General features: G+C 46.1%; 1 protein-coding gene across 2 annotated transcripts in view; it reads left to right on the top strand.

The window, feature by feature from the left end:
* Window positions 1-16372, top strand: part of abca2 (ATP-binding cassette, sub-family A (ABC1), member 2) — a 551670-nt gene that overhangs the window by 391426 nt on the left and 143872 nt on the right. For both annotated transcript variants that reach the window (XM_078226666.1, XM_078226665.1), the window contains 3 exons: window positions 5048-5221; window positions 7916-8018; window positions 11643-11757. In XM_078226666.1, coding sequence (XP_078082792.1) covers window positions 5048-5221; window positions 7916-8018; window positions 11643-11757 — 392 coding nt within the window. The remainder of the gene's footprint in view (window positions 1-5047; window positions 5222-7915; window positions 8019-11642; window positions 11758-16372) is intronic.

Here is a 16372-nt window from a genome sequence, read left to right as displayed (position 1 = left end):
AAGAGTGCAGAGGAGATTTACCAGGATGCTGCCTGGTTTGGAGGGTAGGTCATATGAGGAAAGGTTGAGGGAGCTAGGGCTGTTCTCTCTGGAGCGGAGGAGGCTGAGGGGAGACTTAATAGAGGTGTATAAAATGATGAAGGGGATAGATAGAGTGAACGTTCAAAGACTATTTCCTCGGGTGGATGGAGCTATTACAAGGGGGCATAACTATAGGGATCGTGGTGGGAGATACAGGACGGATATCAGAGGTAGGTTCTTTACGCAGAGAGTGGTTGGGGTGTGGAATGGACTGCCTGCAGTGATAGTGGAGTCAGACACTTTAGAAACATTTAAGCGGTTATTGGATAGGCACATGGAGCACACCAGGATGATAGGGAGTGGGATAGCTTGATCTTGGTTTCAGATAAAGCTCGGCACAACATCGTGGGCCGAAGGGCCTGTTCTGTGCTGTACTGTTCTATGTTCTATGTTCAACCTTCGTGTCATCGGCAAACTTACCAACCCATTCCTCCACTTCCTCATCCAGGTCATTTATGAAAATGACAAACAGCAAGGGTCCCAGAACAGATCCCTGGTGCACACCACTGGTGACCGACCTCCATTTAGAAAAAGACCCATCTATACCCACTCTCTGCCTCCTTTGGGCAAGCCAGTTCTGGATCCACAGGGCAGCAGCCCCTTGGATCCCATGCCCTCTCACTTTTTCTAGAAGCCTTGCATGGGGGACCTTATCGAACGCCTTGCTAAAATCCATATAAACCACATCTACCGCTTTCCCTTCGTCAATGTGTTTGGTCACATTTTCGAAGAACTCCACCAGGCTCATAAGGCACGATCTGCCCTTGACAAAGCCATGCTGAGTATTCTTGAGCATACTAAACCTCTCCAAATGCTCATAAATCTTGTCCCTCAGGATCTTCTCCATCAGCTTACCAACCACTGAGGTTAGACTCACCGGTCGGTAATTTCCTGGGCTATCCCTATTCCCCTTCTTGAAAATAGGAACCACATCCCCAATCCTCCGGCACCTCTCCCGTCTCCATCGACGACGCAAAGATCATCACCAGAGGCTCTGCAATCTCTTCCCTTATACATGTTCATCTATGAACTGTTGCAGTTCTTTCTCATGTATGTTCATGTAAATATGCTCATTCACGTGTTTAGGAAAAATACAACTAGTTTATTTACAGGTTAACGCTATACAGAGGCTAGCAGCCTCGTATTGATGTACGATGTTCTTAACTATCTTGGTTTGAACATGAATGTAAGCTATGAAGCAGATAGTCATCGACTTCAGGAAGTGTAATGGAGGACATGCCCCTCTCTAAACAATGATGATGAATTGGAAATGGTTGAGAGCTTCAAGTTTCTCGGTGTCCAGATCACCAACAACCTGTTAAGCAACCGATGCTTAAGAAAACCCACCAACGCCGCCTCTTTCTCAGAAAGATAAGGAAATTTGACAAGTCCACTATGACTCTCGCCAACTTTTACAGATGCACCATACAAAGGATCCTTTCTGAATGTATCACAGCTTGGTATGGCTCCCGCTCTGAACAAGAGCGCAAGAAGCTACAAAGGATTGTGAACGAAGCCCAGTCCATCATGCAAACCAGCCTCCATTCATTGACACTGTCTACACTTCCCACTGCCTCAGAAAAGCATCCAGCATAATCAAGGACCCCACACATCCTGGGCATACTGTCTTCACCTTCTTTCGTCAGGAAAAAGATACAAAATTCTGAGGTCACGTACCAACCAACTCAAGAATAGTTTCTTCCTTGCTGCCATCAGACTTTTGAATGGGCCTACCTTCTGTTAGGTTGATCTTTCTCTACAACCTAGCTATGATTGTGACACCACATTCTGCATCCTCTCCTTTCCTTCTCCCTTATGTACTCTATGAACGGTATGATTTTGTCTGTATATCGCAGATGAAACAATACTTTTCACTATATCTCAATACATGTGACAATGATAAATCAAATCAAGCTAGTAAGAATGGCAGATGGGGTACACACCATGAGGCAAGGGGGAAACAAATTACCTACAATCTTTGCAGATAAAATAAGTTGAGCAAGCAGAATGTAAAAATTCTGAATTGGACTTAGTACCACCTCTACGAAGTGCACTCACCGTGGAGGAAGGCATTTACCTGGCTGATTGCTCTCCAGAGAAGGAATTGTCAAATGGGGCCAGGAGCAAACTGCCCTCCAAATAATCTTCCTTTCTATTTATATTTGCTTTTTGTTCTCTGGATTTTAGTGCACTTTTTAGCGTCTGCCAACTCCAAAGAAACATTTAATTAAATGATGGAGAAATTGGTGCCAAATATCATTACTAAGCAACTGCACACATGAGTTCCACAGTTAACATTTCAGAACAATTAAAGTGGGAGCTGAGGTCTATTTCTCATCAGCCTTGGTCATTAAATCACTTGTCAGAAGAGCAATGGTATGCAACATCATCGGGCAACTGAGCACCAATTAAAATCAGGATTTAAACTTTATAATCATTGCCACGGGTGAAGTTAATAAATAAACCATCTGGAAAATTGTACAATGCTTTCAGTGGAATAGCTTTCATTTCAAAATATGTATTTTAACTCCATGGACCTGTGAACCAATGCAGCTTTCATTCAGCCGAAGAAACATTGGTCTGGATTTTGCTCAATGAGATGGGTGGTGGGAGTCAGAAGCCTGCCTGCCCCGGGAGATCCTCATTGCTAGAGGGGTGGGGGGAGCTGGAGTCAGGGCAACCGACCCAGGAAAGAGGTCAGAGTCAGCCTATTGGGTGCAGAGGCATCCTATTTAAAAGGCTCGCTTTGGTGCTGTACGATTTTGACTTGGTTCGAGTAAAAACAGTACCTCCTTGCCTCTTCCCTCCTCCCCCCACCCCCTTCCCCTACCCCCTTCCCCCCCCTCCACACGTGCGCGCACGCACACACACTCTCTCTCTCTCTCTCTCTCTCGCTCTCTCACACTCACTCTCACACACACACACTCACGCACTCTCTCTCACACTCACACTCTCCCCATGCCTCATTCATGCAAACTCATGTCCCCCGCCTCTGGTCTCTCATTCCACCAATGCCAAGATAAGGCTCACCCATCCCCCAGTTCCCTCATGCCCCCATGCCAAGTTATGCCACTTGCCCTCCAAGCCAAGGTTTGCCCCCCCAAACAATTCCTATGGTCGCACATGCCTCTCAATGCCAAGGTAAGGCCCCTATCTAACCACTATTGCCCTCACATCCCCATGACAAGATAAGGCACGCCACCCACCATGGTCCCTCGTGCCCCCCCCCATGTCAAGCTATGACACTGCCATGCCTGTTTATCCATAATACACTTGGTAGAAGCAATGAACTCAATAGTGACAATAGGGTGTGTAAAAAAAAAGCTTTAAAAAATAATTAATTGATCATTTTGCACTTAAAAATAACTCCCCTTTTTTACAGGCGAGTAAAAGTGTCACTTAATCAGCTCTTTAAAATTCCAATAGCTGAAACTGCAGACATTTGAAATCTCTTAACTTTGTGTTATTACACATTGTACACTTGACAGCACAGATGAAAAAGTCCAAAAATGTCAATCAAGCAATGTTTACTCTGGTGTTCAGGTATTTTAGAACTGTAATGGATATCTGTGCTTTCATCAATAACACATAATGAGGCTTGCCTGAGAGCCCAGTCATTCATTAGAGTTGATTTGATTTGATTTATTATTGTCACATCTACTAGTATACAGTGAAAAGTATTGTTTCTTGCACACTATACAGATAATGCGTACCGTACATAGGGAAGGAAAGGGTGCAGAATGTAGTGTTATAGTCATAGCTAGGGTGCAGAGAAAGATCAACTTAATGCGAGGTAGGTCCATTCAAAAGTCTGATGGCAGCAGGGAAGAAGCTGTTTTTGAGTCGTTAGGTACGTGATCTCAGACTTTTGTATCCTTTTCCCGACTGAAGAAGGTGGAAGGGAGAACGTCCGGGATGTGTGGGGTCTTTTATTATGCCTGGCTGCTTTTCCAAGGCAGCGGGAAGTGTAGACGGAGTCAGTGGATGGGAGGTTGGTTTGAATGATGGACCAGGCTTCATTCACAACCCTTTGTAGATTCTTGCAGTCTTGGACAGAGCAGGAACCATACCAAGCTGTGATACAACCAGAAAGAATGGTTTCTGTGGTGCATCTGTAGAAGTTGGTGAGAGTTGTATCGGACAAGCCAAATTTCCTTAGAGTTCTAACACATTTGAGCCCCACTAAAAAACATTGCTCGATTGACAGCTCTGGCTCTCTGATCTTTGCTGTCAGTTGCACAATATTTATTTACACAAAATCAAAAGGCTTCAAGTGCCTGCAGTTTCAACTATTGAAATTTTAAACAGCCTGAATGATTCATTGCACTGTATTTAAAAAGGAGTTTTGTTTAAGAAATGGCAAGTTATTGATGGAAAATGTTTTTCTTAAAGCTTTCTTTTACACTTCCTACCATCACTATAAAGTTCATTGCTTCAGTACAGTTTTTAGTGGGCATGGGAATGTAATAGCTTGATACGGAGGCACAAAAATACGTGAGGTGTGGATGGGGTTTCCTACCTTGGCACTGGAGGATATGAGGAGTCATCAGTGATAGAAGTGCATACCAAGGCATAGAAGCAATGAGGAAAATGTTTTGAACTTATCCTTAAAATGATCTCCTCATGCAGACTATGTTTCTTGACTCCTATAAGGAACTACAAATCCTTTAAAACTTGCCCAGTGCCATGAAAATTGTAAGGAGTAGGACATGCCAATCCCCATGATGGGTCAGGTCAGGAGTTCAGGATGTGGGCATTGGACCCGAACCAGCTCACAGCCTTTCAAGCCACTCTTGGAAATCCCCAGAAAAGGAGTTGGGAATCCCAGGTCAGGTCCCACCCGTCATTTTTAATGGGCTGTCAAATAATCCTGCATTGACGACAATCCAGGCCGGTGACTTTATTTCAAATCTGAAGTACGAGCATGTGAAATTTTCTGAATGCGTGTGTTTATTTTGTCCCAAAGGTGTGATATTTCAGACGAAGGAGGATGGCACGTTGCCTCCTCATGTCATGCTGAAGATCCGTCAAAACTCCAGCTTTACGGAGAAAACCAATGAGATCCGCAGAGCCTACTGGAGACCTGGGCCGAACACTGGAGGGAGATTCTATTTCCTGTACGGATTTGTGTGGATACAAGGTGGGTGTACAGGGCCCACACGATGGGTGTATGGGGCCCACACGATGGGTGTATGGGGCCCACACGATGGGTGTATGGGGCCCACACGATGGGTGTATGGGGCCCACACGATGGGTGTATGGGGCCCACACGATGGGTGTATGGGGCCCACACGATGGGTGCATGGGGCCCACACGATGGGTGTATGGGCCCCACACGATGGGTGTATGGGGCCCACACGATGGGTGCATGGGGCCCACACGATGCATGTATAGGGCCCACACGATGGGTGTATAGGGCCACACGGTGGGTATATAGGGCCACACGATGGGTGTATAGGGCCCACACGGTGTGTGTATAGGGGCCACACGGTGGGTGGAAAGGGGCCACACGGTGGGTGGAAAGGGGCCACACGGTGGGTGGAAAGGGGCCACACGGTGGGTGGAAAGGGGCCAAACGGTGGGTGGAAAGGGGCCACACGGTGGGTGGAAAGGGGCCACACGGTGGGTGGAAAGGGGCCACACGGTGGGTGGAAAGGGGCCACATGGTGGGTGGAAAGGGGCCACACGGTGGGTGGAAAGGGGCCTTCTATTGTCTCGGATCAATATCACCGTGGCTATTTAGACCTCAGCTGATTTCCATTTAAACACTTTAAAAGTCGGTCTACTTCTCTTGTGGCTGCGTTTCCAGTTCCGTTCCTTCGTTTTCACCTTTAAGTCCTAGTTCTGGGTCATTGCTTTCAGTAGGGGTGGCATGGTGGCACAATGGTTAGCACTGCTGCCTCACAGTGCCAGGGACCCAGGTTCGAATGCCAGCTTGGGTCACTGTCTGTCTGGAGTCTGCACGTTCTTCCCGTGTCTGCGTGGGTTTCCTCCGGGTGCTCCGGTTTCCTCCCACAGTCCGAAAGACGTGCTGGTTAGGTGCATTGGCCATGCTAAATTCTCCCTCAGTGTAACCCGAACAGGTGCCAGAGTATGGCGACTCGGAGATTTTCACAATAACTTCATTGCAGTGTTAATGTAAGCCTACTTGTGACTAATAAATAAACTTTACTTTTTTTCTGTTGAAGTGTCTATGACTGAAATGTGAAACAAATCATTTCCCTCTCCACTGAGGCTGCAACGCCTGCTGAGTTTTCCCCCATTCCCTGCCTGTTTATGCTGTTCTCCCTCTCCAGGCAGCACAGTGCCACCCCTCTCTGTGGATTTGATGACGATATTCAGGTTTGAATAGATTGCCCTAACTTCAGGAGGAGTTAGTTTGGAGTGATTGAGGGCCCAATCTGATCCTTTCACAATGTTCATGTAATTGTACTTTCCAGCACGTGTGGGAAACGTGGCTGATTTGAATCATAGAGTAGAATCCTAGAATCCATACAGTGCGGGAGAAGTCCATTCGGCCCATCGAACCTGCACCGACGACAATCCTACCCAGGCCCTCCCTATCCCTGTAACCCCACATATTTACCCTGTTAGTCCCTCTGACACTAAGGGGTAATTTAGCATGGCCAATCAACCTAACCTGCACATCTTTGGAGTGTGGGAGGAAACCGGAGTACCCAGAGGAAAGTCATGCAGACACAGGGAGAACGTGCAGACTCCACATAGACAGTCACTCAAGCCTGGAGTAGTTGAACCCGGGATCCTGGCGCTGTGAGGCAGCAGTGTTAACCACTATACCACCTGATTTTGATTTTGTTCCATCAAACCACATCCTTACCCAATGCTGCGCCCCAGACACTGACTCCTCATGCAACACTCATTCCAAGAGGCTGGACCTTGAGTAAGCAGTGCCTGTAATCTTTCTAGTTTGTATGGCTCAAAATCGCCAAAGGAATGGTGTCCTTACCCATTGAGACATCTTGGTGCAACTGGGGAACAGGATTTGCCTTAAATAAAAATGGGAAATGTTTATTTAACGTTCATTTTTATTATTGACACAAGTAATTAACACTGTAATGAAGTTACAGTGAAAATTTGAAAATTCCCTCGTCACCACAGTCCGGCACTGCTAACGTCTCCGCAATGGATATACCAGAGCATTCCACCTGGTTGTTGTAGCAACGAGCTTCTTTAATCTGCAGAGAAAAATGATCATAGAATCATAGATGGAATCATAGAATCTCTACAGTGCAGAAGGAGGCCACTTGGCCCATCGAGTCTGCACTGACAACAATCCCACCCAGGCCCTACCCCTTCAATCCCACATATTTACCCCACTAATCCCTCTAATCTACACATCCCAGGATACCAGCATGGCCAATGCACCTAACTCGCACATCTTTGGACTGTGGGAGCAAACTGGAGCACCCGGAAGAAACCCATACAGACACGGGGAGAACGTGCAAACTCCACACAGACAGTGACCCAAGCCGGCAATCGAACCCGGGTCCCTGGTGCTGTGAGGCAGCAGTGCCAACCACTGTGACACCGTGAGGTCAGGCAGCATCTTTGGGGAGAAACAGAATTAAGATTTCAGGGATTATTGACTTCTTCATCTTAACTAATTTAGTTGGAATTCAGCTCAACTTCTGTCATCATCATTGGGGAATGTTTTCACAATGGAGGTATTTGATTTAATGGAGTTTTCCATGAACAAATTCTGGACGTACGTCGTTCCTTATCAAGGTCACAACGAACTCACAATTACATTTGTTTTGGAAGCTTCCTTCAGATTTAACATGTTGTGATCCATTGCCTGTCTCCTCTTCTTTAGATATGATGGAACGGGCTATCATTAATACGTTTGTGGGCCATGATGTGGTGGAGCCTGGAAACTATGTCCAGATGTTTCCCTACCCCTGCTACACCCGGGACGAGTGAGTATTGGGCCAGTCCAGCAAGACAGGAGGAGGGGAAGTAACATGAAATCAACTGACTAAGACTGGTACTGTGCAGGACTATGTCAGATCCATGGTTAGGTTGCATAGGTGAATGAAGAAGGGAAATGGGAACCAGATGGATAAGTGTTCTTGCTTAAGATCTACTTGTTTACATTTGCAATTAACATTCATGCCACACAAGTGCCAGGCAATGACCATCTCCAACCAGAGAGAATCCAACCACTGTTCCTTGGCATTCAGTGGCATTACAATCACTGAATCCCCCACTATCAACATCCCAGGGTTTACCATTGACCAGAAACGGAACTGGACTAGCCATATAAATACTGTGGCTACAAGAGCAGGTCAGAGGGTGGGAATTGTGCAGCGAATAACTCACCTCCTGACTCCTTAAATCCCATCCTCCATCTACAAGGATAAGTCAAGAGTGTGATGGAATGCTGTCCTCTTTTCTGGATGGGTGCAGCTCCAACAACACTCAAGAAGTTTGACACCATCCAGGATAAAGCTGCTCGCTTGATTGGCACCCTGCCCAACAAACGTTCAATCCCTCCACCACTGCTGCACAGTAGCAGCAGTGTGTACCATCCACAAGATGCACTGCAGGAACTCACTAAGGCTCCTGCGACAGCACCTTCCAAACCCACAGCTACTGCCACTTAGAAAGACCAAGGCAGCAGACACGGGAACAAGACCACCTGGAAGTTCCCCTCCAAAGCCACACACCATCCTGACTTGGCTCAAGACTGGCATCTGTGATGCCGGGAACCTCAGGAGGAGGCCGCAATGGATCATCCATTTGCTAGTTGCAAAGGCTTCAGCCTTATCTTTTGCACTAAGGTGTTGGGCTCCCCCACCATTGTGGGTGGTGGATAATTGAGGTACGTCCTCCTGCTAGCTGTTAAATTGTGCACTATCATTCATGAATGGATGTGGCAGGTCTGCAGAGCTTAGATCTGATCTGTTGGTTCTGGGATCACTGTGTATCATATGATTCTCTACTCTTTGGTAAGTTGTCCTGTTTTGTAGCTTCACCAGGTTGACCTCCTTTCTGGGTATGCCTGATGATGTTCCTGCTGAAAGGTAGTGCTGTTTAGCACGGATTAAATTGTTTGTGGGATAAAATTAAACAGGGATCAGAAGCAGAAGCGTATTTAATGTAATTTCCTATTGTAGATATCATAACTTAAACCCAGTGGCACAGTTCATAGAATCCCTACAGTGCAGAAGGAGGCCATTCAGCCCATCGAGTCTGCACTGACTACAATCCCACTCAGACCCTATTCCAGTAACCCCTCATATTTACCCTGCTAATCCCCCTGACACTAGGGGGCAATTTAGCATGGCCAATCCACCTAACCTGCACATCTTTGGAGTGTGGAGGAAACCGGAGCACCCGGAGGAAACCCACGCAGACACGGGGAGAACATGCAACCTCCACACAGACAGTGACTCGAGACCAGAATCGAACCCGTGCCCCTGGCACTGTGAGGCAGCAGTGCTAACCACTGTGCCACCGTGCCGCTACCGTTGCGTTTGGCGATCCCGGGCCCAAGTAAATGAGTTGATTGTTTCCATAGATATCATCTGGTCCTGATGGGAACATTGAAGGGAGGCATTCTTTCTACTCGCAACCAGTTAATTTTGCGCTCCTAATGTGAAAGTCCTTTTCCCAGCCATTAGAGAGGGCCAGAATCAAACTTGTGAACCCCATGTTATGCATGGGTTTCTCTTAGTCTCAGTCTCAGAGACACCATCCAACAACACAATCTGGATAGCTCCGTGGTGGCCTTCGGGATAATTTGGGAACTGTCTCTGGAAGCTGTACCAACGTGCGATGAGTCCAAATGCTGCTCATAATGAGAGCTCTGTCGTCATTCAGACAAGAGAACAGGACTGCCTTGTCTGTGTCTTTCCCCAGCAATCAAAATATCGCATTGTTCACAATATGCAGTGTAGAGTAAAAGAAGAGCTTTCATTTAAGAATGATCACTGGAGAAGGGCACGGGCAATACAGTTGTGTTCTCAATGAAGACAGAGCTGTAGTCATGAACAGCAATTAGATTCATTACTCGCTGCTGCAGCTTAAGAACCAGATTTTCCAGTGAGCTTCAGAACCCCAGCATCAGATCCAAATGGGGGTCCTGAGACCGCACTTGCTCACAATGTTCCCACCCAGAGGTGGCCCCCTGATATACTGCCATCCACTTAAGGACAGTGGGTGGGTCCCCAGTGCTGCTGGCCTAATCAGAGAGCCGGCAGCTCCAAAGCCTCAGTGGCAGGTCGAGGTGTGTGCTGCTGAACCTGGTCGGGGACCAGGTGAGCACCCGGACGGCCTCTGGCTGGCCTGCATGGCAGTAAGCAAATGTAGTAAGAAGTTTAACAACACCAGGTTAAAGTCCAACAGGTTTATTTGGTAGCAAAAGCCACACAAGCTTTCGAGGCTCTGAGCCCCTTCTTCAGGTGAGTGGGAATTCTGTTCACAAACAGAACTTATAAGACACAGACTCAATTTACATGAATAATGGTTGGAATGCGAATACTTACAACTAATCCAGTCTTTAAGAAACAAAACAATGGGAGTGGAGAGAGCATCAAGACAGGCTAAAAAGATGTGTATTGTGGTTGCCCGCTCCACTCACCTGAAGAAGGGGCTCAGAGCCTCGAAAGCTTGTGTGGCTTTTGCTACCAAATAAACCTGTTGGACTTTAACCTGGTGTTGTTAAACTTCTTACTGTGTTTACCCCAGTCCAACGCCGGCATCTCCACATCATGAGTAAGCAAATGACCAGGATCCAGGCTGGTCGGGTGCATAGGGATGAAGGGGAAATCCATCTATTGGATTGGCCTTTCATGGCCTTGTCCTCACCACTGGGGCATGGAACTCCCAACTCTGTCCTCCCAGCCTGCTGCAAGGAGACTTTCTCCATTGGGGTGGCATTTATCCCACATGCTGGGGAGCCTGATCTGTGGTGACAGAAAGCTGGTGAGGCCACAAATTAGAGCCGTCATGATCTTAATTGGTTGCCCGTCTCTGTGGAGCGGGCAGCTGAACCAGTTCTCCACCTGCCCTGGGAAAGTCTTTCAGTTTATTTATTAGTGTCACAAGTGGGCTTACATTAACACTGCAGTGAAGTCACTGTGAAAATCCCCTAGTCGCCGCACTCCAGCGCTTGTTCGGGTACATTGAGGGAGAATTTAGCATGGCCAATGCATATAACCGCACGTCTTTCGCACTGTGGTAGAAAACCGGAGCACCCGGAGGAAACCCACACAGACACGGGGAGAACGTGCAGACTCCACATGGACAGTGACCCAAGCCGGGAATTGAACCCGGGTCCCTGGCGCTGTGAGGCAGCAGTGCTAACCATTGTGCCGCCCGGCAAGCTCTCCAGAGATGGGAGTGCTTTGAGGGGCTGCCCTGATGGGGTTCCACCTGGTCCCTATGTCAGACTTTAGGGCTTCTACATATTGGTTGATACAATGGGACAAATATTTGTTGAAGATTGACCTATACTGTACATTGTTATTGAAAATAAGTCACCATTAAAAAATATAGGTTATATAAACAGAAATATCTTCCCTCCTTTTTCTGTTCAGCTTCCTGTTTGTGATTGAGCACATGATGCCGCTCTGCATGGTCATATCCTGGGTGTATTCCGTGGCCATGATGATTCAACATATTGTTGCAGAGAAAGAGCACAGACTGAAAGAGGTGAGCTTTGACAGGGAGTCGGGGAAGATCTGTTCAGGTGTACCTTAATGCAGCTGAAATCCCTTCTGTGGTAAGATATTTACTGTGTGATCCATCACATCTGTACACATGTGGCACGGTGGTGACTAACCCGTGGTGCAACCCAGATTAAATTGCTCGAGTTGTCATCGCCCTTGACTGTTTTGGATCAGCTCAATAAAAGGGTGGTTGGATTACCTGTGCGAAAAAATAGTCGTGTTTGGACATTTGAGGCCCCATCTGGCTTTGGATCTTTTCTATCAGATCTGAAGAGCCAAGGTGATGCAAGTAACTTCAGTTGGCCTACTACATTGTCCTGTTTCAGGGGTGTTACTGTTACTAAGTCCATTCACCAACAGCGAGAGTTTGATGCTGGATCAATTCCATAATACAAAAAACTGCAAATGCGGTGTGTGTTGATCTAACTCGAATATTTGTCAGTTTAATGATGAAAGGGCGCTCGGCTGGAACAGGATCTGTGATCCTAACACCAAGATACTTAGCCTCAGAGCCCCAGCACTCCAGGCGACCATCCCCGATTCCTAATTACTTAATAATCTGCCAGGTGCCACATGCAAATCTGACTCTTTTCCATGGAGGTTGCAGCGAGGAACCTCACCAGGGATCTTGATATGTTTTCTCCTCATGTTCTGTGCCCGAAGGCTCAGGCATGCTAAGATTCCACCCCTCTCTACTGCCAAGAATCACATTATGGCCTCTGTGTTGCACTGAGTGCTGTTAGTGACCATGGCTGGAATTTTACCATCCTGCCCGCCATGGTAATCGGAGCGGGTGAGGGGCAGAACATGGAAAGTCCGTTAACCTCGGGCAGGATTTTACAGTTTTGGGATGAGCAAGGCTGTAACATTCCACCTCATGATTTGCCTCGCCGAAAAGACCGGCGAGAAAACCTCCTGTTCTCTTACACGTCTTAGACTTAGAATCTTTTTGAGAAAATTCTGCCCAATGTGTTCAAATCCCAATCCAGTGAATTAAGCATAAAACTTAAGCTGGCACTCCAGTGGAGTACTGAGAGATTCTGCATTGTTGCACAAACCAGCTTGCAGACCAAATGTTAAACCGAGGCCCCATCTACCCTCTCCGATGGAAGTAAAATATCCCGCGGCAACATTTTTTAGAATAGGATTCTGTACACAATTGAGCAACGCAGTGTCCGAATAACAGTGCCAGTGTGAAGCCAGGTAAGTAGGCCATACATCCCATCGATTGGCTGATCAAATCGAACAGTGTGTTCCTGTGGTTGTTCTCAATAGGCAGCGTGCAGACTGTACTCAACCAGCCCACGCTTGCAAAACCCAAAACAAAATGTCAACTGTTAGATGTGATTCCACAATTGGAAGCACTGGCTGAAGAATCCTGGGTGTGCTAATAGCTACACTAACCAAACCAAATATAAGATGATGAGTTGAGTTCTTAACACGACTTATCTACACTTACTGGAATTGTCAGACATCTACATGCCGGGACCCATTCTTTGCAAACTAAAAGAATATGTTCAAGCGTTTATTGAATTACCCAGGAGCTGAGGGAGCCTATGGTTCCCCATTGCTTTCTCCTTGGTAATGCCTAGGCCAATCAGAGTCGACTTGCTAACGAATCAGCACCCTTATCTCCTGTAAATTGAGATTGTTTGAAATTTGGCATTCTTGTGTTTGTCCTGATGAGTGCGAGATGAAAAACGTCAGCGAGATGTCTCTCTTTTCAGCAAGACAAAAAGAAATAGGAAGCGGTGCAAAAGCACAGACACAGTTACAGCAGAAGTGACAAATTTTTTTACATTGGAATGTCGAGAGTCATCATTTTTATTTCATTTATTTCTTAAAATCGAATCCTTGAAGTTAAAACAATTACAGAACAGCAGCTGCAAAAATTAATGTTTCATTCCTAAATATAATTCTGTTTACTTTCAACAAAGCCATTAATAAAGAAAAAAATAGCCCAGGCAATCAGCAATGCATGTTTCATTACAAAAAACAAAGAAAATTACAGCACAGGAACAGGCCCTTCGGCCCTCCAAGCCTGCACCGTCCATGCTGCCCATCTGAACTGAAACTCCCTACCCTTCCAGGGACCATATCCCTCTATTCCCATCCTATTCATGTATTTGTCAAGATGTCCCTTAAAAGTCACTATCGTATCTGCTTCCACTGCCTCCCCTGGCAGCGAGTTCCAGGCACCCACCACCCTCTGTGTAAAAAAAAAAGTTGCCTCGTATATCTCCTTTAAAACTTGCATCTTAAACCTATGCCCCCTAGTAATTGATTCTTCCACCCTGGGAAAAAGTTTCTGATTATCCATTGTAATATTGAAAACAAAATCATTTATTTAACTCACTAAAAACTAATGCTTGAAGTAAAATCAATTACAGGGCAACAGCTGGAAGAAACAGCATTTTATTTGCAGACAAAAGGCACCAATTTATAGCATTCTCATTCCAGTTCCCAGTCCCAGGCAGCTGCCAAATAGTGATATTGCTGTCCTGGTAATGTATGTAGATGTGGCCTGGAAGCCACCTGTATGGGAGAATGGAGTGACGGTGCAGTTCACACATTCCTGTACTCAGCCAACTCTTGAAATGGTGAAGACTGTGCAATGTCATTCATAGTCTTTTTCCCAGGGAAGGGGAATTGAAAACTAGAGGGCATAGGTTAAAGGTGAGAGGGGAAAGATTTAAAAGGGGCCTGAGGGGCAAGTTCTTCATGATAGCAACACTTAAAAAGCATTTAGATAAGTACATGGATGGGCAAGGATTGGAGGAATATGGGCCAAACGCGGGCAATTGGGACTAGCTGGGAGGGCACCATGGTCAGTATGGACCGGATAGGCCAAAGGGCCTGTTTCTGTGCGCTATTGCTCTATGACTCTGAGTTGATCGTTGCACTAGGTTGTTTTGTCTGCTTAAAATGGAAATGAGAATTCAATTGTCATTGGAAACTCGTGCTTTTTCAAAACCCTTACATAATTATTAGCAGTGCTGTAATGAAGCAAAATTGCGTTAATAGAATTAACAGGAATTTCACCTGCCATTCGCATCAATAAGTATTCCTTAATAGGTGGAATAATTTGACTAAAGCGATTTTCAGGAAAAAGTTTGCCTAGGCTAAATCCAGTCACAGAATGTGGAGAAATACTGGACTGATTTTTCTTTTGGTTTGGTTTATGTTTCTTGCCTTCTCTTCTTGCACTGTTGTTCATTCTCAGCTAAGAGGGTGGATATACCAGTTCCCTGCACTGTGTAATATATCAGGAAGTGGCTTATTCAGGGTCACAATGGTGATTCGCTTATTTTTCTTTGCGCTGTACTCCTGTCACAGGAAGCTCAGCATGCTGGGATAAAAAGGGAGGAGGTATTGGAGGTTTTGAAAAACATTAAGGTGGACAAGTCCCCAGGGCCAGATAGAGGCTATCCCAGAATACTGAGAGAGGCGAGGGAAGAAATTGCTGAGGCCTTGGCCAAAATCTTTGGTACCTCACCCATGACTAAAGAGGTTACAGAGGATTGGTGAGTAACTAACTTTGTTCCTTTGTTTAAGAAGGGCAGCAGAGACAATCCAGGAAATTACAGGCCTGTGAGCCTTACATCAGTGGTGGGGAAATTATTGGAGAAGATTCTTAGGGACAGGATGTACTCGCATCTGGAAGAGAATAGGCTTATTAGCGATAGGCAGCATGGTTTTGTGAAGGGGAGGTCGTGTATCACAAACTTAATTGAGTTCTTTGAGGAAGCGACAAAGAAAATTGACCAGGACAGAGCAGTGGATGTTATATACATGGACTTTAGTAAAGCCTTCGATTAGGTTCCTCACGGCAGGCTGACACAGAAGGTGAAGTCATATGCCATCCAAGGTGAGCTGGTAAGATGGAGACAAAACTTGCTTGGGCATAGAAAACAGAGAGTAGCAGCGGAAGGGTACTTTTCTAATTGGAGATTTGTGACAAGCAGTGTTCCACTGGAGACTCTGTTGTTTGTGATATATACAAATGATTTGGAAGAAAATATAGGCTGTCTGATTAGTAAATTTGCAGGTGATATAAAAATTGGAGCAGTAGCAGATAGTGAGGAGGATTGTCAGAGGATACAGTACGATATAAATCGGCTGGAGTCCTAGGTCAAAAAATGGCATATGGCATTTAACCTGGACAAATGTGAGGTGATGCGATTTGCAAGGTCTGCTGCAGAAGGAAAGTATATAGTAAATGGTAGAGCCCTTAGAAATATTTAGCATACAAAGGGATCTTGGCGTGCAGATCCACAGTTCCCTGAAGATGGCAACTCAGATGGACAAGGTGGTTCAGAAGGCGTATGGCATGCTGGCCTTCATTGGTCGGGGTGTTGAGTATAGGAATTGGAAAATCATGTTGCAGCTGTATAAGACTTTGGTTAGGCCGCATTTGGAGTATTGCGTACAATTCTGCTCGCCACACTACTGGAAGGATGTTGAAACATTGGAAAGGGTGCAGAAGAGAGTTATCAGGATGTTGCCTGGTTTGGAGGAAATGGACTATGAAGAAAGGTTGAACAAACTTGGATTGTTTTCATTGGAGCGTCGGAGGACGAGGGGGGACCTGATAGAGG

Source organism: Mustelus asterias, chromosome 13 (genome assembly GCF_964213995.1).
Source record: "Mustelus asterias chromosome 13, sMusAst1.hap1.1, whole genome shotgun sequence".
In the NCBI taxonomy this organism is placed as follows: Eukaryota; Metazoa; Chordata; class Chondrichthyes; order Carcharhiniformes; family Triakidae; genus Mustelus; species Mustelus asterias.
The sequence above is the reverse complement of the archived record's forward strand: the minus strand, read 5'-3'. Positions and strand labels throughout refer to the sequence as shown.